The 22,822-nt window shown below is 34.2% G+C and overlaps 1 protein-coding gene and 1 non-coding gene across 5 annotated transcripts in view; both read right to left on the bottom strand.

The window, feature by feature from the left end:
* KANSL1L (KAT8 regulatory NSL complex subunit 1 like) overlaps nucleotides 1–22,822 on the bottom strand; it is a 113,678-nt gene that overhangs the window by 39,488 nt on the left and 51,368 nt on the right. For all 4 annotated transcript variants that reach the window (XM_045855422.1, XM_045855405.1, XM_045855413.1 and 1 more), the window contains one exon: nucleotides 9,801–10,005. In XM_045855422.1, coding sequence (XP_045711378.1) covers nucleotides 9,801–10,005 — 205 coding nt within the window. The remainder of the gene's footprint in view (nucleotides 1–9,800; nucleotides 10,006–22,822) is intronic.
* LOC123830070 lies at nucleotides 1,843–1,949 on the bottom strand. The gene has a single exon (XR_006787689.1). It is a non-coding gene; the product is annotated as a U6 spliceosomal RNA (small nuclear RNA).

The raw sequence follows: 22,822 nt of genomic DNA, 5'->3' as shown, positions 1-22,822 counted from the left end.
TTTGATTTTCCACTTAACAGTCAAATATTAATCAGCCAAGTTTTCTACTACTTTATAACAAAGACTGTCTTTCTTCCAGTCTATAATAACATTTCCTTCAGAAATCTTAAGAGAAGCACTTTGAACAACTGTTCATGATAGCCTATGTATTCTCTAAGATGGCAGCACCTTTATCCGTCCTTGTGAGATCTCATCAGAGTCTAGGCTTTTTGATCATACACCTCAAAATTACTCCCCACTACCCAATTCTAAAGCTGCTTCCACATTTTTAAGTATTTGTTAAAGCGCCTTCCTTTATGGTACTAAACCTTGTATTTGTTTCCTTGGGCTGCCATAACAAATTGTCACAAATTGGGTGGCTTAAAACCATAGAAATCTACTTTCTCACAGTTCTAGAAACCGGAAGTCCAAAAATGAGGTGTTGGCAGAACCACACTCACTTTTTAAAAAATCTTTATTGTATTTTTTTCTATTACCACTTAGTCCCTTGATGCCCCCACCTCCCCTCAGCAATCACCACACTGTTACACTCCCTTTGAAATATCTAGGGGAAAACAGTTTCTTGCCTATTTCAGCTTCCAATGGTTCCTGGCATTCCTTGGCTTGCAGTGATATAACTCCAGTCTCTACCTATACCCTCTCATAGCCTTTTTATCCATCCCAGTTCCACAAATCTCTCTCCTTTCTCTTATAAGGGTACCAGTCACAGGATTTAGGGCCCATCCTAAATCTAAAGTGATCTTATTTCAAGATCATTAACTTAATTACATCTACAAAGACTGTATTTCCAAATAAGGTCACTATATTATTTTGTTAGGTCTGCCATAACAAAGTACCACAGAATGCTTTAAACAACACGAATTCACTGTTTCAGAGTCCTACAGGCTAAAAGTCAGATGAAAAAGGTTGCAGCAGGATTGGTGATTTTTTTTTTTTTGAGAACTGTGAATAAGACTCCGTTCCAAGCCACTCCCCTGGCTTCTGGTGTTTGCTGCCAGCCCTTGGTGCTCCTTGATATATAGAACTCTGACTTCAGGCTTCATCTTCACATGGCATGCACCCTGTGTGCATGCATTTGTGTCCACATTTTCCTTTTTATCAGGGCACCGGTCATACCAGTTGTGGCCCACCCTAATCACCTCATCTTAACTAATTACATCCACAACAATTCTATTTTCAAATAAGCTCACATTCTGAGTTATAAGGGGTTAGAACATCAACATAGGAGTTCTTGGGGACACAAATCAACCCATAACAGTATTTCATTCCACTATCTTTTTGCTTGCATGGTTTCTTTTATTTTTTAAATTTTCTTTCCTTTTTTAAAAAAAGATGTTATTTATTTTTAGGGAGGGGGATGAGAGGGAGAAAAAGAGGGAGAGAAAAATCAATGTGTGGTTGCCTCATGTGCACCCCCAACTGGGGACCTGGCCTGCAACCCAGGCATGCGCCCTGACTGGGAATTTAACCAGCGACCCTTTGGTTCACAGGTTGGCACTCAATCCACTGAGCCACACCAGCGAGAACTAAATTTTATTTCTTATTTACAATTTACATTCAATATTATTTTGTATTAGTTTCAGATGTACAGCATATTAGTTAGACAATGATATACTTTACAAAGTTTTCCCCAATATTTCCAGCACTCAGCTGGAAACATATATAAAAGTATCATATTTTACTATGTATAATGTGCATATTTTTGCCCAAAGTTTTTAGGGAAAAATAAGGATGTGCATTATACATAGGCATAATGATCACATACCATGGGTATAACAATAGGTACAATAATCCAGTGTATCATGTGCACCAAAACATGGGTGCACATTACACACAGAAAAATACAGTATGTGATGCTTTACAAATCTGCATATCATACTTGTGCGGGGGCCATGCTAATCTTCTCTGTATCATTAGAATTTTTGTATATGTGCTGCCAAAGCGAGCACTTCCATGGTTTCTAATTAGAAGTCAGCTATAATTCTTATCTTTGTTCTTCTACAGGTAAGATGTTTTTCTCTCTGCTTTTTTTTTCATGATTTTCTCTGTCTTCAGTCTTCTGCATTTGGAATATGTTATGCCTAGGTGTTTATTTTTTCATATTTATCCTGCTTGATGTTTTCCTGCTTGAGTTTCCTGCATATGTGGTTTGGCACTTGTCATTAACTTTGGACAATTCTCAGGTACTATTACCTCGAATACTTTTTATTGCTCCATTCTTATCCTCCTGGTGTTTCAATTACACCTTTTATATACCTACCATCTGAAATTGCCCCAGAATTCTTGGCTGTGCTGTTCTGTTTTTTTTTTTCCATTCCTTTTTCTCTTTGCATTTCAGTTTGTAAAGTTTCTACTAACCTACTAAAGCTTGCCAAATCTCTCCTCAGCTATGTCCAGTCTACTGATGAGCCCATGAAAGGCATGCTTTATTTAGGTTACAGTGTTTTTGATTTCTAGCATTTACTTCTGATATTTCTTCAGAGTTTCCAACTCTCTGTTTATATGACCATTTGTTCTAGTATGTACTGTACTTCATCCTTTGAAGACTTTAACATACTAATCATTGTCATTTAAGAGAACTGGTCATATTTGAAGCTGGTTCTGATTATTTGTCTCTTCAGAGTGGGTTTCTCCCAGCGTGCCTTGTAATTTTTTGTTCAAAGTTGGACATGACGTATCAGGTAACAGAACTGAGATACACAGGCCCTAAAATGTTATGTTAATCTGGCTACCAGTTGGACTATTTTAATGTCTGCTATAGTTGTAGGTGTCAGAAGCCTCAAATTCCCCTAAATGTCCTTATTTTTGTCACCCCTGTTGACTTCAGAGTTCCATAAGTACTCCTCAGAATCTCTGAGGAAGAATCTCTGCCTTATAACTGTGTAACCCACTGTTACACCACAGTCTGGTTGGCTGGTGGCAAAGTGTGAGGGAGAGAATGCATATCTAGGATAGCAGCACCATTCTGTATAACCTTATGATCAAATCTCAGTCTTTGAGTGGATATGTGTTCCAGGTCTGTGACCTTAACAAGTGTTTCTTACTTTCCACACCCATTCCAACTTAGGTGAAACAGAAAGGCTACATGGCACAGGAGTGGGAGAAATGTTCTTCTCCTAGGAATAAGGCTCTGGTAAAATCTTTTCCCCTGAAGAGTAAGCCTTGTTTTAGACAATACTCTGGGCTTATTTCATAAATGTTATACTACCCCTTCCATGCCAGAGCCACTATGAATCATTCTTGTCTCTTCACTGTTAGAACTTAGGGGGTTGCCTAGAAGTGAAGTCCATGAAAGTATGGGAGCTTCCTAAGAGTATGGTCCCACACTCTCAAGCTAATCCACATTCGGCATCTTGCAATTCATCAAAATTACCATGTAAGTGTTCCTACCAGTTACTTCACAGTTACTGTGGCTTCTGTTCCAGGTAAGTAGACCATGGCTGTGACTCTCTGTTTTGCTACTCTCCATATTTCGTAACGGCAGTTTGCTATGCAACCTCAATTCCCTAACGGGTCCATAGAAAGTCCTACCAATTGTTTAACAGTAGATGACTTTTTTTGTAACTTACACATAGTTGTTAGCAATGAGATTAATAATCTACTGGGTTGGCCAAAAGTCCATTTAGTTTTTTATGTAAAATAAAAGACACATTTTTCATGTTCACCAATAACTTTATTGATTTGGATATTTTGAGTATATCGGCTATCTCCTGCTCCTGGCTTCTAGTGGGTAGAGGCCAGGGGTGCTCCTAAACATCTCCAAATGCTTAACACAGCTCCAAAGCAAAGAATTATTTGGCCAACATGTCAATAGTACCAAGAAACTTCACAAACCACTTTGACACATTTGATCAGTCATAGCACCTTTTCCATACACTGCACAAATCTTTTTTGTGTTTCAGCTGCATTTTTACTTTTCTTAAAATAATAAAGCCTAATTAGTATTGCATATTTTCTTCCATCTTCAATATTAAAATGGCTGCACAAAAATTCACCAATTTTGAAAGTTTTTTTAAATACACATTGATATATATGACAGCTGTCATAATACAATCGAAAAAATTGTTTCAAATGAAACTAAAGACAACTAAATGCTACTAGAGCCATCTTATGGGAAAAACTAAATGAAATTTTTTGCCAACCCAGTACTATATGGCAAAGACTCCCACCTCTCACTATTGCCCTTCTGAAGGCTTTTCTCAACCAGTACTCTAGTAAGAGTTAAATACTATAGAAAATTATTTTTAAATTATTTGCCAGTACTTCCAAAAATATTTTCAATTCTTCCAAGAATGTTACACGGTTAGTACCATTCTAGACACACATGGGTTAGTTTATTACATAAAATGAATGGCTTAACCACTTTGCCCCTTAAAATTTCAATAGAATAGTATTTGCTAGAATAATGATATTTTCTTACATAAATGCAAAAGTTATCACATTGAGGAAATTCAATATTGCTGCAATATTTTACATAATCTACCATTATGGTCCACCTTTGTTAATTATCCCAATAATTTTCTCCCTGCAAAAGAATTCTGACTTGGATCATATATTCATTTGGTTACCCCCTATCTTTTAAGTCTTTCTTTGAATCTCTTACAATTCCTCAGCTTTTCTTGGCTTTTAAGACATTGACTTTTTTTTTTAAGAATACAGGCCAGTTCTCATTTTTTAATAGGCATGTTTCTGATTTTGGCTTTGTCTGATGTTTTCTCATGACTTAATTCAGGTTATATCCCTGGTCAGAATACTACATAGCAATATTGTGTCCTTAGTTTTGATCACTCAGGTGAGCTTATTACCTGGATCTCTACCATTTGTATGGTTAAGACCATACAAATACCCTGCTCCTCATCAGATTTCTCAGTCCTGATGCCAGACTTTTTACCTACTTATGATGCTTGCCGCATCAGTCTTTAACATGATTATTGCAATGATTCTCTAATTTCATTACTTACTCCACATTTATTAATCAGCATTCAATTGTATGTTGAAGTTCACCCAGTCCCCTTTTGATCAGTTTCCCACTCTCATTAGTGTAGACTGATGGCTTCCTACTTTTTCAATTGTTCATTACTGTCCTTAGTTATTTGGCCAGATTTAATCAGTGAAAGCTTCTGCAAACCAGCTCCTAGCTTCTTTTGTTATGCACCCAGCATTAATTTTTGAGCTTTCCTCTTTTTTTAAAGATTTTATTTATTTTTATTTTTAGACAGGGAAGGGAGGGAGAAAGAGAGAGAGAGAAACATCAATGTGCAGTTGCTGGGAGCCATGGCTTGCAACCCAGGCATGTGCCCTGACTGGGAATCGAACCTGCGACACTTTGGTTCACAGCCCGCGCTCAATCCACTGAGCTACGCCAGTAAGGGCTGAACTTTCCTCTTTTATGGTAACATTAAGATGTGCCAGGCTCATCTAATATCTCCTTTTTCCCAGCTCTGGAGATACACAGTTCTCCAAAGATCCCTGTTCCTTCCAGTAGGGAATGGTATTAGTGCCAGGTGTACTCACTGCTACTAGGGTAGTTTGAGTCTTGACCTGTCATATCCAATTTGGTAGCCATTATGCACATGTGACTATTTAAATCAAAATTAATAAAAATAAATTAAAAATTCAGTTCTGCAACTGTACTAGCCACATTTCATGTGCTCAATAACTCTGTGTAGTTAATAGTTGCCCTATGAGTCAGCACAAATGTTTATACAGCATTTCCAGCATTACAGAAATTCTATTGCACATTACTATTCTAAACACTTTCACAAGTCAAATTTAGGCAACACATACACACAGCCACACAAACACAAGTTCTCACTCTCCATTACATTTTAAAAATCTTCCTATGTTCTACATTAATTGTTTCTCATTATTAAACAATTATTTGTTGAGCACATACTATCAGACAGTTACTGTTCAAGGCCCTGTAGATTTAAAAATGTAATTCCCCGTTCTCTGAAAAAATAAATGTGGACTTCCAGTCATGATGGAGGCAGGGGTAGACACATTTCACCGCTGAATGCAACCACAAAAAGAATTACAACTAAATCTTTAAACAAATAACACGTAGAACTGCCAGAAAACCAAACTGTATGGAGTCCAACAACCAAGAATTTAAAGAAACCACATTCACCAAAACAGGTAGGAGGGTTGGAGACATGAGGATGGGTGGAGAGGCGAGGAGACATGGTGTGGCGTGGAGAGGTGGCGGTGGCAGAATGGACATGGGCAGTCTACATTCACTGTGGTGGATAAAAATTGGGAGGGATACCTTGGGAGTGAGTGATCCCAGCCTCAGGCCAGACTGCACAGCCTAGGGTTCCAGCACCAGGTAGATAAATCCCCATCACCTCTAGCTGTAAAAAGCAGTGGGGATTGGGGTGGCAGAAAAAACTGCCAGATTTTCAGGAAACTGCTTAAAGAGTCTGCACAGTCTTAAAACATACACAAACCCAACCACTCTGGTATTCAACACCAGGGCAACAACTGGAAGGGTGCCAGTGGCATACAGGGAGTGGGTCAAGTAACTGGAAATGGTACGAATGCCAGGCAAACCCCCAGAAGCCAGGCAGCAGCACTGTCTCCTCTCTAAGCCCTCCCCACACACAGAGTGTGAAGCAAATTGCCCCACCCTAGCGATTATCTAATGCTCTGCCCCACACAATTTACAGTCACCCTGTAAAAGGAGTCAAAACAGCTCTGCTGAATACATGGAAACAAACACAGGGAGGCTGCCAAATTGAAAAGACAAAGAAATATGGCCCAGATGGAAGAACAGAACAAAACCCCTGAAAAAGAACTAAACGAAACGAAGATAAGCAACCTATCAGATGCAGAGTTCAAAACACTGGTGTGATCAGGGTGCTCAAAGAACTCACTGAGTATGGCAACAACAGAAGAAATGAAAGTATACTAACTTAAATAAAGAAAAATCTACAGGGAACCAACAGTGAAGGGAAGGAAGACGGGATTCAAATCAACAATTTACAAAATAGGAAAGAAAGAAATATTCAACCAGAATGGAAAGAAGAAACAAGATTTTTTTTAAGAAATGAGGATAGTATAAGAACACTCTGAGACATCTCCAAACATGCCAACATCCAAATCTTAGGGGTGCCAGAAAGAGAAGAGGAAGAGCAAGAAATTGGAAACTTATTGAAAAAATAATGAAAGAAAAGTTCCCCAATTTGGCAATGGAAGTAGACATACAAGTCCAAGAAGCACAGTGTGCCAAATAAGTTGGATCCAAAAAGGACACATCATAATTACAATGCTAAAGGTTAAAGATAAAGAGAATCTTAAAACCAGCAACAGAAAAACAGAGAGTTACCTACAAAGGAGTTCTCATAAGACTGTCAGCTGATTTCTCAAAAGAAACTTTGCAGGCAAGAAGGGACTGGCAAGACATATTCAAAGTAATGAAAAGAAAGTAAGTACCTACATCTGAGATTACTCTTTCCAGCAAAGCTATCATTTAGAATGGAAAGAAAGGGAAACTGCTTCCCAGATAAGGTAAAACTAAAGCAGTTCATCATCACCAAGTCATTATTATATGAAATACTAAAGGGAACTCTATAAGAAAAAGAGGATCAGAACTATGAACATTAAAATGGCAACAAATTCACAACCGTCAACCGCTGAATCTGAAAGACAAAGGAAAGCAGCAGAACAGGAACAGAAATTATACATATGGAGACCATTCAGAGGGTTATCAGCTGGGAGGGGGAAAGGGGAAAAGCGGGTAAAAATGCAAGGATAAGAAGTACAAATTGGTTGGTACAAAATAGACAGGGGGATGATAAGGACAGTATAGGAAATGGAGAAGCTAAAGAACTTATATGCATGACCCATGGACATAAACTAAGAGGGGGGTTGCTGGAGGGAAGGTAGTATCAGGAGGAGGGGGGCCAACAGGGTAAAAATTGGGACAACTATAATAATATAATCAAAATTATACTTAGAAATTAAAATGTAGAATATAGTAAAAATATTTAAAAATATAAAAAAAATAAATGTATAAGACAGAAAAATAAATGGTTATTGTAAAGTGATATATTATTATAGTACAGGGTGTTACATCAATATATACATCAATATGTATGTCAAGGAAGGCTTCCTGAGAGAAATAAGGATAATTTGGGGGTTGAGGCATTTGCTATCATCCCTCAGTTTTTTCATCTGTTCCAATTATTCATTTAAAATGCTTTCTTTATCTCTCCCATACTTTTTTCAAAATCCTGTTTATCTTTCAAAGCCAATCTTTTATGATACATTTCTTAATACATTTGACCAAAGTCCCCTCCCAAACTCCAAAATACACTATCTTTACTGATTTCAAGCACACAAAGATTTGGTTTATTTTTGTTGCTATCAATGTAATGGGTTCTAAGAATCCAAGAACATAAGCTTTGCAATCAGACTTGTTGCTTAATAGCTGTGTGACCTTGGGCAACCTACTTAATCTACTTACATCTCAATTTCTGCATCTAAAGGTAGGGTTAATAATAACTCATTTATATTTGTATGTTTGAGAATTAAATAAAACAATGGACTGAAAATGCCTAGTACTGTGACTAGAATACAATAAATTATATGGTTCACTAGTAACGATAATCTTACAATTGTTCCTTCCCTTTTTTGCTGAAACTTCTAGATTTTTTCCCATCTTTTCTGGCCAATCTTTACATTATCAAGGCATGTATATAGCATGTTATTAACATCTAGCAAATCCCCTAAATTATTCAGGCAGATTCCTCACAGTCTGCAATTTATGACATATTCACATGTAAAATATTTTAGATAGATAATATTTGTAACTATAAAATTATAAAGTCAATTTCAAAAATATTATTTCTCTATTGCTTATAGCAACTTTAAACAAAACCCATTAAATATGACTTCACATATAAAATTATTAAACAAAAATATTTCTCATTTGGTAAATTTTGAAATAAAACTTAATTTAAAAAATATTTTCAAGTTGGTGAAGTATACTAGTACTATCTGAACTACTACTAAATGGAAAAAATCAATCTATTAATAAAAACCAATTTGTCAGAATCCACATTCCTATGTCTAATTGGATCCTATAAAACCATACTTACAATTGGTTACTAATGAAACAAAGCATCTTGATATTGATACAAATATATCTGAAATACTTAACGTAGTTATTATAGAAACAGAACTAGAGAAAACTTACTTTGCCCTTCATCACAGTTTGTTTAGGTATGCACTGAAGATATCTGGCTAACATTTTGCTAACAAGCAATAAATATGCTTTTCAAAATTAGTGCTTTTCATGAAATGTATTTTATTTGTAAAAAATTAAGCATGGAGGTGTAAAATTCAATCTAGGAAGAAAATACCGAATGCTCACCAGGATTAGCAAATGCCAAACCGGAAATGGAGAATAATGCCATTTCCTCTAAAATAACTGAAAGCTGGGAAGATTTTTACTTTTTTCTTTACTAATCAAAGACAAATATGCAGAACATTTGTGTTTTCCTTACCAGTAAAATTTTAAAAATCACCTTGATATGGAATTTCCCTTCAAATTATTTGAAGTGTAATAGTGTATTAAAAAAATGGAGATGTGAGAAATTTCATAATACACACTAATGTTTAAAAAATTATTAAATCCCACTAATATACTGTCGATACCTATTATATCAGTTATAAATGATATATTTAAAACTTTCTAGATGTAATTATTCTAAATAACAGTGTACAAGCCATATCCTCTTTACATAAAATACATTCATAATAAAATCTCTGTTCATGTTTCCCAAAGGCAACCTTACCTGCGGAGTCCAATAAAAAGTAGGGCTCAATCTGTAGAGTTTTCGTTTGTGGAAACTCTGGAGTGGCCTTGTTCGAGCTGCTGTACTCATGAGAGTCAAGGATGGAGATTTCAATCTTGTCCTGTCTTTTTTCCTTTTCTTACTGTGCTTCTGGTTAAGTAACCAGCTACTTGAGGAAGAGAGCTCATCTAAATTCTCTGAAGTACTGAAATGCCATGAAGTAATTGGGGAGTGGAGGGAATAAAACAAAACAAACAAACAAACAAAAAAGACAAAGAAAACTAAATGTAAATTGCCTTAATCTATTATGACAGAAGAGTATTTATTTTAGCCAACTTTGTGGTAAAAATTGGTGAAAGAATTGATATTGAGGAATTACATATTCAAGTTGTAGAAATAATTTTTACCTCTATTTTCTCCTGCAAAACAAATGGCCTATAGGTTAGAGATGCTCACATGAGTTCACCAGGACAATGTAAGTGTTCACTGTAACTCAACAATACAGTGTTGTAACTATTTAAATTATTTTTTTTTTGCATTTGGATGAAATTACACAGAATTATAGGTTTAAAACAGCCAAGCTCATCACTGCATTGTAGTTCACTACATACTGTTCTGGTGAATTTTGGAAAAAAGAAGCAATCTTAGTTTATTTTGGAAATTTTTAAAACTTATGATACAGAAATCACAACTATAGAATAATGAAAAAGGTCACACAAACTGCATATGAAAAAGCATATTAAATTTATAATTATTATTCATATTAATTTTAAACATTATATTTAAATATTTTAAAACAGAAGAACATCTGGGGAAAGTCAATGCTTATTGCCATGTAAATTTAACTTCATTTATTCCAGTACATTTTATATAAAATAATTAAGCTTTTTAGTCACTACAACATACCAATTTCAATATTACTTACATCGACAGAAACTACTTCATCTAGTATTCTAAAATGAACAAGTCAATTTGCTATATGTAGTATATATGTTCTAATCAGCATATAAGTTCTAAATGTGCTATTTGGTTCAAGTAGAATCAATATTTAATGGTAAAAGTGAGATACAGCTTTTCTGTAGTACTATCAGTGGTCTCCCCATACCCATAATTTTCCCCTCCAGTACCTTCCATGGCAATCCTTTCGGAAGATAAGTCTGATCCTGCCCTGCCTTTTCCTTCCATGCCCATGCTGCTCAGAATCTCTCAAAGCCTTCCCACTGCTCTTGAGACAAAAACCCTCAGTGTAAAAGGCCCTGATGGGTCTGGCTCCTGCCATCACTCTCCTGTCCTGTCTTGCATCACATTTCCTCTTGCTCCCACTGTTCCAGCCATACCACCTCATTTCATTTCCAGTAACTCACACTCTCTATAACATAATATAGTCATATGTTATTCCTGCTTCCTAGAATTGTCCCACATCCTCCTTCACCTACTTAATTTCCAATAATCATTTGAGTCTCAGTTCAAAAGTAAATTCCTCAAGGAAGCCTTTAAACCTTTGCCAGTGTCTCCAAATACTAGGTCAAATCACTTTATGAGCTCTGATAGCATGTTTACCCTTCCTTCATAGCATTTTACATGGTGAGAATTTTACATTTATTTGTGTATTTGATTAATGTCAGTCTCCCTTTAAGTAGTGTAGATACCGTCTGTTTTGTTTACCTTTTATCAGAAGTTCCTGTTTATATATATATATATAAAAATATATGCACTGCCTTGAGTTCCATTCTAAATCTTTAACTCTTTGGTTTACAAAAGTTAGTTTTTGATAGTAAGATATAATGTATCTCATTTTACCTTATAATCAAATGACAAATTTATAAGAATAAGCAGATGAGAGCTATAAGATATTTTGATTTGTAAAAGAAAAGGCATTAATCAAGTCTAAAAAACATCTGAGAGTTTTATCTAAAAATATAATCACAAAGTCCTGACGTCATGTTTTATTAACACTGTTCAATTTCTCTAAGTCATTTAATGACTTTCTGAAAGCACTGGTTTTCTATTACAATCCTGGAAAATCTGGATGACAACAGCAGGCACTGAATTTGCTTTAACAGAGTATAAATAGAAAACTTCGAGTGAATTTTTTAAATAAAAATCTATTTCTATATATGGTTACTATAGGAACAAAGGCCCAGAAGTGAGTTAATTAATCGTTTACCTGACATTTTACTATAAATCACTACCAAAATCAATTTCTGCAAATAGTATGTGCTTATATCATCATTAATAAATAAAACAACCTAAAGATATCGGCATATGGGGTTATATATTCACTTCTTGGTATCATCTTGGTGGTGGTGGTAATGGTGGATAGATGTGGAAGGATCGTCTAATTTTAAACTTTTTTTAACAAAGCTAAAATTTTTCATAGTAAATTATTTAAATATTTAATAACCTTTCCTTAAACCAAACTGTGTTCTTAGAAGGACTAGAGTAAATATCATGATGTTCTGCTCAAATACCTTTAGTAAAAAAGAAACTTTTGGACCTGGTTATAAATTTAGAATGCTAGAACCATAAAAGCATAGGAAAGATTTCAACAAAGTTATTTTTAATTTCAGGGAATAGAAGAGAATAAATATTCAACACAGAATTTAAAAATACCATTTTAGACCAGTGGTTTAACATTCTCCCCACATTTACCTGGTCTCATATTTAAACACACTTAGGAAAAAGCAGAAATCAGTCATGGAGAAGAGAATTAGAATGTGCATTCTCAAGATTAGGATAGGCCCAACCCCAGTTTCCCATACATTCATATACACAAATACCCACGACCCACCACACTGCTTTCCATAATGCCCTCACAAAATGTACATTCACCAGGAAATTCAAAATGTGACCTTATTTGGAAATAGTCTTTGCAGATGTAATTAGGTAAGATGAGGTCATACTAATTCGGGTGGGCTCTAAATCTAATCACTGATGTCCTTATAAGAACACAATGACAAGACCCACCCAGGGAAGACCCTCCATGTGAAGATGCAGGCAGAGATGGGAGATGGTATGTAAGTCATAGAACACAAAGGACTGCCACCAACCACCAGAAGCTAGGACAAGACAAGGAAGGGTTCTTCTCTAGAACCTTCAGAGAGCAGGGCCCTACCTGACACCTGGATTTTGAACCTCTAGCCCCTAGAATTGTGAAAGAATAAATATCGGTTATTTTAAGCCAACAAATTAGTGGCGATTTGTTAAAACAGTACTAGGAAACTAATATATCCATAAAAATACACACTTAAGAATATTGTTTTTCCATGATTTGTAATCTCTACTTCAAGTCTCCTTTTCACCACTTGGGAGTTCTTTGGTGAATTCAACCAATACCAACTAAGGTAGGCAGCAAGCTTTCCCAAATATGCCTTGATGCCCAGTGTCTGCCAACAGTTGAGTTTATGGCATTCTTTTCCTTCAATAGTGTTTGAAGAAATAAATTCATCATAGACTCAAGTAATTCAGTGAAGGTTAGGATGATAGTAACCAATTTTAAAGAAATTTATCAAATCAAACTTACATAAACTTACTAAAATGGCCCACTAGCGGCATTACTTACTCTCCAAGTGGTAAAAATAAATACCTCTTTCAAATGACTAATAGATCAACAACCAGGCATTACTTTTGTATAGAGAAACAGAGCCTTGACTAGGCTATTTCCCCTCCCTTGGATATTAAGTAACGGAACTACACCCCTTACTCAAAACTACAAGTCTCTTTAAATCTAGCAATAAGAAAATGTGTTAATGTATACTGTAAAATGGCATTCTAAATTAGATGTGGTCGCTCTAAAAAATTCAGGCATATACCTCTTCTAAAAAATGAAGGCACATCTTAATGCAGCCACAAAAATGGAAAAAATATTTTAAGTATAAAAAGCTTCAGATAATTCAGGTATCATATTAAAATAAGATACAAAATTCCAATAGATTGCAATTATAAAAATAATAGGAAGGAAATACATACTGAGCAATATAAGTGATTCCCATTTTATTCTTAGCATTTTGCGATTTTCTAGTTTTCCTACAATAAGCTGACACTATTTTTATAAGAAGAAAACAAAAAAAACGTCATCCAGAAATTAGTCTTTTTTTGTGTTAAGGGACTTCAATAGTAGCTAAAAGAGAATAAAAGACTTCAGAAACATAATAACCAAATGTAATACGGACTTTCTTTGGATTCTGATTCTAACAAATTAACCATAAAAAGACAATTTTGAGACAACTGGGATAATTTGAATATGGATACAGAATTTCATGATAACAACAAATTATGGCTCTTACATACCGTAAGAATAATAAGCACATGATTACATGATGGAATGTTTAAAAAGCTTATCAAAGAAATATACAGAAGTATTTACAATTAAAATAACTGATAGGTTTGCTTTTATAAAGTCCATAGAGAAAATTGTGTCAGGAAGGGAAATAGCTGAAATGAATTAGCAAAATCTTGAGAACTGTAAATGCTGGAAATACATGAATTCACTTTACTATGCTTTCTATACATTAAGGTTTTCCATAATAAAAGGTAGAGAGAAAAAGAGAACCACTATTGCAGTGCTATCTGCCTCTTCACTTCATGTGGGACTTCCACAGGAAGCCCATAAAACAGTTATATTTTTCTGAGAAATGAGACATATTGTCAAATATTTCTAGCTACTATATAGTTTGGGAGATACAGTTCAGATTCTTCAGTGTAACCTCTGAGCTGTTTTCTGACATATGAGATTTACATAATTTAAATTGGGACTCTGTTTTAGTAATTACTGTTTTTCATTTTACAGAAATCTGTAAACAAAAAACTTAAAAAACATGAAAACTAAAATGTTTTTCAAAATCCCATCACCTTATACATACAAACACAGCTTTCAATAAAATTTTGGTTTATAGCCTTCAAGTCTCTTCGAAATATAAAATCATACTGTACACTGAGTCTGTTATCCTGATTTTCCCCCTTAACATTCTAAAATAAGCATGTTCACATGTGATTACGTACTTTCCATGCACATAATTTTTTAATAGTTACACTGCATTCTATCCAGTGGTTTTATAACAATTTATTTAAATATCCCCTATAATATTAGGCTTTAGAGTTATATTAATAGAAGTAAAAAGGGAAAGCAAATGTTTACAAAAGAAAATAATTCCTACTGCCATCACTTTAAAAACACAGAAGGGAAAGTTTTATTTCCTTACTGGTGTCACGTACATCTAGCTAATATGAAAAGTTATTCATAGTCACCTAAGATTATGTTGAACACGTCAGCCTGGAATATGCTGCTAACAATATTTTCTTATATCTTAGAAGTGACTGTAAAATATTATGAGGGTAAAAGAATTACATGATATGTGATTAATCTGCCAGTTTTTCAGTTAGGGTACCTAATTAGAAAGAATGACTGCATTTCATGAGATAACTGCCATTAGTGGAAATAAATAGCATGGCAGTGATTTGCTGAAATTTAATTTCATATTGTATTCTGGGACTCATTAAAGCAAAACAAACATCAACAACAACAATAAAAATCAAGACATTATTTCAAGTAGAAATTCACTTTCTCAGAGATAATGCCCCATGGGGTAAACAAATCCATTTACAACATTTTATCTTCATTTGAGTACAAGATCTAAAAACCAATAACCATCTCTATGATGATAAAGTATAAAGCTTCATTTGTTTGAAGACTTAATTTGTTCAGATGAACCATTCCTGGTGACTCATCCTGATGACTGCTGCCAAGATTAACAAAGCTTAAAAAAAAAAAAAGATTCTGACTTCTGAAAGATTGCCTCTAAATAAGATGGGGGTGGGAATCAATGAATAACAAGTGGACAAACAGGTGCCCTGTAAAACAATTAACCAAGCGAATTTACTTTAGACATTGTGAGAAAGTACCATTAGGATATTAAAAAACTGGCCTTAAATACTTTTATAAATTTTATTAAATGGTAAATTCTAAGTGGTTCACTAAAAAAATAATATACAGAATAGGTGACCAAACTTTAAAAATTCAAAACGTAAATTTCTTCTAACCTACTTATACACAAAAATTACAATATAATGTGATGTAAGGCTAGACTATATAGGCTTTAAGTGAACTTCACTTACGAGATTACTTATCTAGCAATCTCAACTATACAGAATGCAGCTGGAATTGCAAAAGCCTTTTAAATACCCTAAAAAGATCTCAGTAAGCCCATGCACGAAAGCTCATTCTTGTTGCTATTCAGAGAGGGCTTCTCTCTTACTAGAGAATGTCTCAACTATACTACTAATACACCTACCACTTTGGCCATCTGATTTTCTTGTCCAGAGTTAAATTAGATGAGAGGAAGCAGGACTGCAGGAAGCAGTCAAGAGAGCAACAACTAAAGTATCAATCCATGAGGAAGAAGAAACAAATATGGAATGCTAATTACCTGCAAGAAATCCTGAAAGGTCTTTCATTCACTCAACAAATACTTATTCATGTTCATGATATGACTCTTACTAATCTAGATGCTAGGAAAACAGCAATTAATAAGACGGACAAAAGAATGTCCTACTCTTACGAAGTTTACATTTCATTCAGGAAGACAGGTAATAAATAAGTAAAAAAATAAATAAAATACCACAATTGTTATCTCACTTGATCCTCACAAGCCAGGAAGCAGAATGTTCTCCTTTTAATTGTGATGTATAAAGTTGCCCAAGATCACAAGCCTACCAAGTGGCAAAGTAGGGACTGATCTCAGATCTAATTCCACAGTGACACTCTTTTAACTTTTCTTCATAGCACTTGATCAGGGTATACAATTATATTTATTTGTGTAATTATTAGGTTGATATCATTTCTCCCTAACTAGACTGTGCTACGAGGACACAGACCACATCCCAATTTTTGTTGTTGTCTAACATCATATATGCAGTATGTATGTATGGAAAGATATATACACACACGCACACACGCACACACACACACCTCCACGATGTCCAATCCAATGCCTGCACACTGAAGTCATTAGGTAGGTATTTGTTAACTATTAAGTAAATTATTTTACAGATATACAACTATTAATCTTAATAGGTCCTGAGGATGTGGTCATAGTGATAAATCTGAGTTATCAAAAAGAAAAGGAATTAAATCAGTATCACCCAAGAAGCAATGTGTAATATATTTTACTCAAACAATACTTTCTAAAGGGTTTATTTCAAAGTTTTTTGCACTTGAAATGAATCATCATTCTTTCTACTGTCTTGGGTATGTCTTTCCATAATACCATCTAGATTGTTCTTAAGGATTCTAGCACATGTTGGGTAATTTCTCTCTATTCACTATTTCTCTTGATTTAAGCTCACATAAAATTATTACATCGAAAGCAAACCACAACAGTGATGTGACAAGATATATACATTGTAGACTGTATTGAACCTTCATGTTTTTATTTTTCACTTATTCGAAAAAATGAAATTCCTCAAAAATAAACATTTACCTGAAGAATATTAGCACTAGGAATATTTGTGTTCCAGGAAATTTAAAGATAAAGAAGTGAGATGTAAGAGAATAATGACTTGCTTAAGGTCACTAAATGTCCACAACAACAAAATGTATAGTGTGTACTCCTATAACCGCAAGTTACCCTAAAGCTACTGAATTATGTATTAAAAACAGTAATTGATTACAATAAACAAAAATTAAAAATTTGTGGGGAGGTGGAGGAAGAGATTAAATACCCCAAGATGGTCTTTCGAGAGATATGTTTTAGGTAGTATGCGAATAAAGCCCAGTAGTGTAAGTGTGTTCACACTGAATTTTAGAGTACTTGATTTAATTACAGAACTCCATACAAACTAAGCAGACCAAAGACAAGATAGTAACTTTACATCTTCCAGATGTGACTCATACCTGTATGATGAATGTCTTCAGTTATAGCTGGCCCATAAGTCTTTACATGCCCTCAAATCTTTATCTTAATCCAGGCCACTTTGCAGCATTTATTTTAAAAAGTAACAACAGTTTTATATCAATGACTAGTATACTGCCCAATATAAGAAAGAAATAACGAACCACATCTACAACTTTAACACATATTATGTCATTACATAAAAATATCAATGGCTAATATTTTTAGGCTTTTTCTATGTGGTAGGCATTGTTCTAAGAGTTTTATATAGACTATCTCATTTACTTCTTACACAAACATATACTGCATGTCTACTGTATGATAACCATATCTGGTTATGCAAGACATACACTAATTTTTAGTCAATGACCTGTTGAGTTGTATACTATATTTTAATAGACCCAACAAGTATCTTTTAAGATAATATGACTGTAGATAGAAACTGGATTAGAATGGAGACTGAATGATTGTTAAATGTTGGTTAAGACTTTATGAAATCTTTGAAACAGAGAGACTATAAATATTTGGACACCACAATGACTTTAAAAATGTATAAAGCAAATATATATATTATTTATCATAGTAAATTACTAAACTTCCTGTTACTCTTAAACATACTTTTTGTCTATATCTACAAATATTCTGCAACTTCCTATTCTCGTACTGCTATTATTAGTTTGACATTTGTACTAATTTACACATTTTAGTTGAGTATGTGCCTCAAAACTTACAACTGAATATATGAGTACTTTTCAAGTTGTTGGGGCATTAAAAATACACTAGCGGAAAAGAACCTATGCAACCATTGTTCATACCAGCGCTATTTACAATAGCCAAGCACTGGAAACAGTCTAAGTGCCCATCAGTAAATGAATGGACTAACACAGTGGTACAACTACACAATGTAATACTACCCAGCAGAAAGAAAAAAGAAGGAATTCCTACTCTTTGTGACAGCATGGATGGAACTGGAGAGCACTACGTTAAGTGAAATAAACCAGTCCGTGAGAGATAAATACCATATGATCTCGTTTATTAGAGGAATCTAATGACCAAAATAAATTAATGAGCAGAACAGAACCAAGACATGGAAACAGGGAACAGTCTGATAGTTGCCAGAGGAAAGGGGGTGAGGGGAATGGTGAAAAGAAGGGGAAGGGAGTAGTCAAAGACCATGTATGCATGACCTGTGAACATGGACAACAGTATGGGGATTGACTGTGGGGGTAGGGGGTGGGCTGGGTAGAGGAGGGCAAAGGGGGAAATATTGGGACAACTGTAATAGAACAAGAATAAAAAAAAAACTTAAAGAAATACACTATAGCTACTGATCCTTTTTTTTTAGCCATTCATTTGTTTTCCACAAGTATGTTCAAATGCTTTCATTAGAAGACAGAACAGACATCCTAGATTAAGACAAATTTAACAGAAAAAGACAATGGCAAGGGTTATAAAATGAACAACTAGATAAGTTTTTATCACCAAATTTTATGGTAACATATTGAGATTTAATTCTTTGTTTATCTTTCAACAAATTAAATGTCATATTCCTACTTGTCTTAAAATTTTGATATTCTATGGTTATAATTTTAACAATGTGGGACAAGTCAAATTGTGCTCACAAGTTTAGGGTGAATAATGTCACTTAAATACATTTTCAGAACTATGACAACCATTGTACTTTCTAGTTAATCTTTTTGGAAGTATATAATTTGTACCAAATTTTTCTTAACTTTACATTGTAAGATATAAGATAATACGTACAAATAAATACATAAAATATTTATCTCATGTTTAACTTGTAAATATGATAATGTAATATCTCACCTTACTTCTCCCATAAACACAATTCAGGTCAAGAAACATTATCAGCACCTAAGAAGCTTCTTCCCCCACATGAACATTCTCTTCATACTTAACTTAGAATGATAGAAAGTTAAATCCATACTTTTAGCAGCCTCCTGAATAATTCAATGTCCTGAGAACAATTTAGATTCATTATCTTCCTCCTGATGTATATGCTATCGTTACCATGGACTTCTTTTTTTAACCCCGTTAAACATATTTTACTACTGTTTGTTCACATATACCCATATAATTATTTACCATTGTATTTCTTTTTACACCTCAATGACCTGTCTGGGGTCATTCCTTTCTATTGCCTAGAGCATATCCTTTATGGTTATCATTAACTAGAGTCTACTAGATAAACTCTCTCCATTTTAATTTGTCTGAAAACATTTGTTTCATATTCAAAATTAAAAGATGTTTTTTCTGGGTAATTTTCTAGGTAGACGGTATTTTATTTATTTATTTATTTATTTATTTATTTATTTATTTTTGACACAAGGAAGATACAATTCCACTGTACTCTGGCTCCAATTACTACTCTTGAGAAGTCAGCTGTCAGTCAAATCATGGCTTCAATTAAGGCAATGTCTTCCTCTTCCCTGGCCTCCATTGTTGCTTTTAGATGTTCCAATGGTCTCCCCCCGCCATGTTTTCTCTATATTTCTAATGGTAGATTTCTTTTTATTTGTCCTCCTTAGCAAATCTGGTTTAGCTTCCTGAATTTGGTGTCTTTCATTAAATAGGCAATTTTCAGCCAGAACCTCAACTACTGCCCTTGCTTCCTTCTCTATCTCATCTTCCAGTTCTCAAATTGAGTCTCATATTAGACCTGCTCAATATGGTCTCCACTTTTCAAATGACTCTTGTATTTTCCAATGTTTTATCTCTGTTCCTTCATTCTGGAATTTTCTTCTAATCTATCTTCTACATTACAGATTCTCTCTTCAATTGTGTCCACGTTGCTGCCAAACTCAGTAACTAAGCTTTTAATTTCAATATTTCAATATTTTTAGAAGTCTTATTTGGCTCCTTTTCAAATGTTTGCTATGTTGTTTTTATAGTTTCCTTCCTGAAGACATTTTCAAGCTTACTTTTAATTTCTAAAATCAGAACAAGTACTGTTTTTTAAATAATCAGTGTTTCACAATTCTAATATCTGAAAACTTTATAATCTGTTTTTGCTGTTATTTACTCTTTATTCTCAGTCTTATTACTCTGTTTCCTCACATGTTTGATTATATGTTACTGTGTGCTAATCACTGACCTTGAAAAATTATTCCTGATAATTTCCTGGGGCTAAGAAAGAAGGTTCTTTCCTCCAGAGAGAGTCTGCATTTGCCTCTGCCATCTAAATCATTTTTAAACTAGGGACTCTTTGGATGACTCCATGATGCAAATTTGGACTGAAAACTCCATGTGAAAGTCCGTACCATGGTCAGAGCATCTCAAAGGCAGGTTTTCTTTTTTCTTTTATCTTCTGCTTTGCTCAACAGCGAGGCAAATCTTCCCAGTGGTACCCAAAGGGTGGGGCAAGAGAAATAGTTTACTTTCTGATTACGTTTACTGCAAGGGTGTAGCCTTGGAGGAGGGTGGTCCTAGCTAAATATGGGAAGAATTTCATTTAATCTCCCACAGGCAAGGCCATGCTTCCTCTAAACCCACAAACTATTAAAATTTCATTTGATTTTTCTGGACTTAGCTTTGATTTCTCTCTATCTGAGAAGCTGTCAAAATCTTAATTATTTCAGAATCTGGCCTCAGACAAAATGAGATTGCTGTGCTTTGCTTAGTTTTCCGAATGCTTGGTTTTTCTGAGCTGGTGGCTTAGAAATATCATTAACAACATTCAATAATTTCTCATTTTCAAAATAAACAATAAAATATTCTTATACAATCCAACAATTCCATGTCAGGGTATATATCCAAAAAATTAAAAAATGGGGACTTATACAAGTATTTGTATTCATAATAGTCAAAAGGTGAAAGCAACCTGAATGTTCATCCAAGGATCAATGAAAAATCAAAATGTGGTCTAAACATAAAATAGACTATTCAACCTTAAAAAGAAAGGGAATGTTAACACATGCTGTAATATGCATTAACCTTGATGACATTATACTAAGTGAAGCAAGCTGGTCACTATGTGATTTCACTTACATGAGGCACCTAGTCAAATTCATACAGACATAAAGTAGCATGGGGGTTGCCAAGGACTGGAAATAAGGAACAATGGGAAGTTAATGTTTTATGGGTGTTTCATTTCAGGAAGATGAAAAAATTTCTCAAGATGAATGTCATTGTTGCACAACAACATGAATGTACTTAATGCCATTAAACTTAAAAATGGTTAAAATGGTAAACTTTATGTTACATACATTTTACCAGAAGTTTGAACAGTTTTATTCAAATGATGAATTTTCTTACCTTCACATTTACTTAAATACACAAAATGAATAGTGTTCATATGCTTAACAGGGACATCTTCAGAAAGTGCTTTGTGTCAAGTCTGAATACTATTAAACAGACTGAGCTGTTACTCTTGAAAAGCTTTGAGTATGAAAGACATTTTCTTCATATATAATTATATATAAAGAAAACAGTAACAACATACTGGAAAAATAGCAAGATACAAGAAACAAAACTAGGCCTCAATTCGACATTACTCACAGGGTCAAAAGGCTCATAAATAGATAAATTTTACATTGTTTCAACATAGATACCTTTAAATAAAGCTTTTTCATATTATTATATGACTATCTCTTCAATTCATTTTCAAAATCTATGGTAATTATCCCCAAATGTCAATAAGGTAAAATAATCTGTTAAATTTGTAGATTTTTCACTACTACGCATTTATAACTAGTTTTACCAATATAAATTAAGTATTATTTAGGGGTTTAAAAAAACCCTTAGAAACCACATAATATCATTCTCCAGGGATGGGCTGCCCATGCTACAATAAAAGGTGGTGGGTGGGAAGTACAAAAAGAAGAAATAGTGTTTCACTTGTTAATGTCTATCCAAATGTTTGCCTAACTCCTCCAACTCCATTTCCCACTCTTAACTGGGCTATAACCACTTTATAAACAACTACCTCTACACCTATCTTAATCTCTTCCATGCCACCCTGAAGAATATATATCTTCTCCTGTCATAAGGTCCCTTTATCATAACTTTGTGATATGTAGTTTTACATTCTCCATCTCTAGCTCTTTCCCTTCCCTTTATTTTAATAAAGTTACTTACATTTCTCCCATCTCAAAAAGAAAAATAAATACCTTA

Source organism: Phyllostomus hastatus, unplaced genomic scaffold (assembly GCF_019186645.2).
Source record: "Phyllostomus hastatus isolate PE091 unplaced genomic scaffold, TTU_PhHast_1.1 phas_contig_137, whole genome shotgun sequence".
Classification (NCBI taxonomy): Eukaryota; Metazoa; Chordata; class Mammalia; order Chiroptera; family Phyllostomidae; genus Phyllostomus; species Phyllostomus hastatus.
This window is presented reverse-complemented; position numbering and strand designations above follow the sequence as displayed.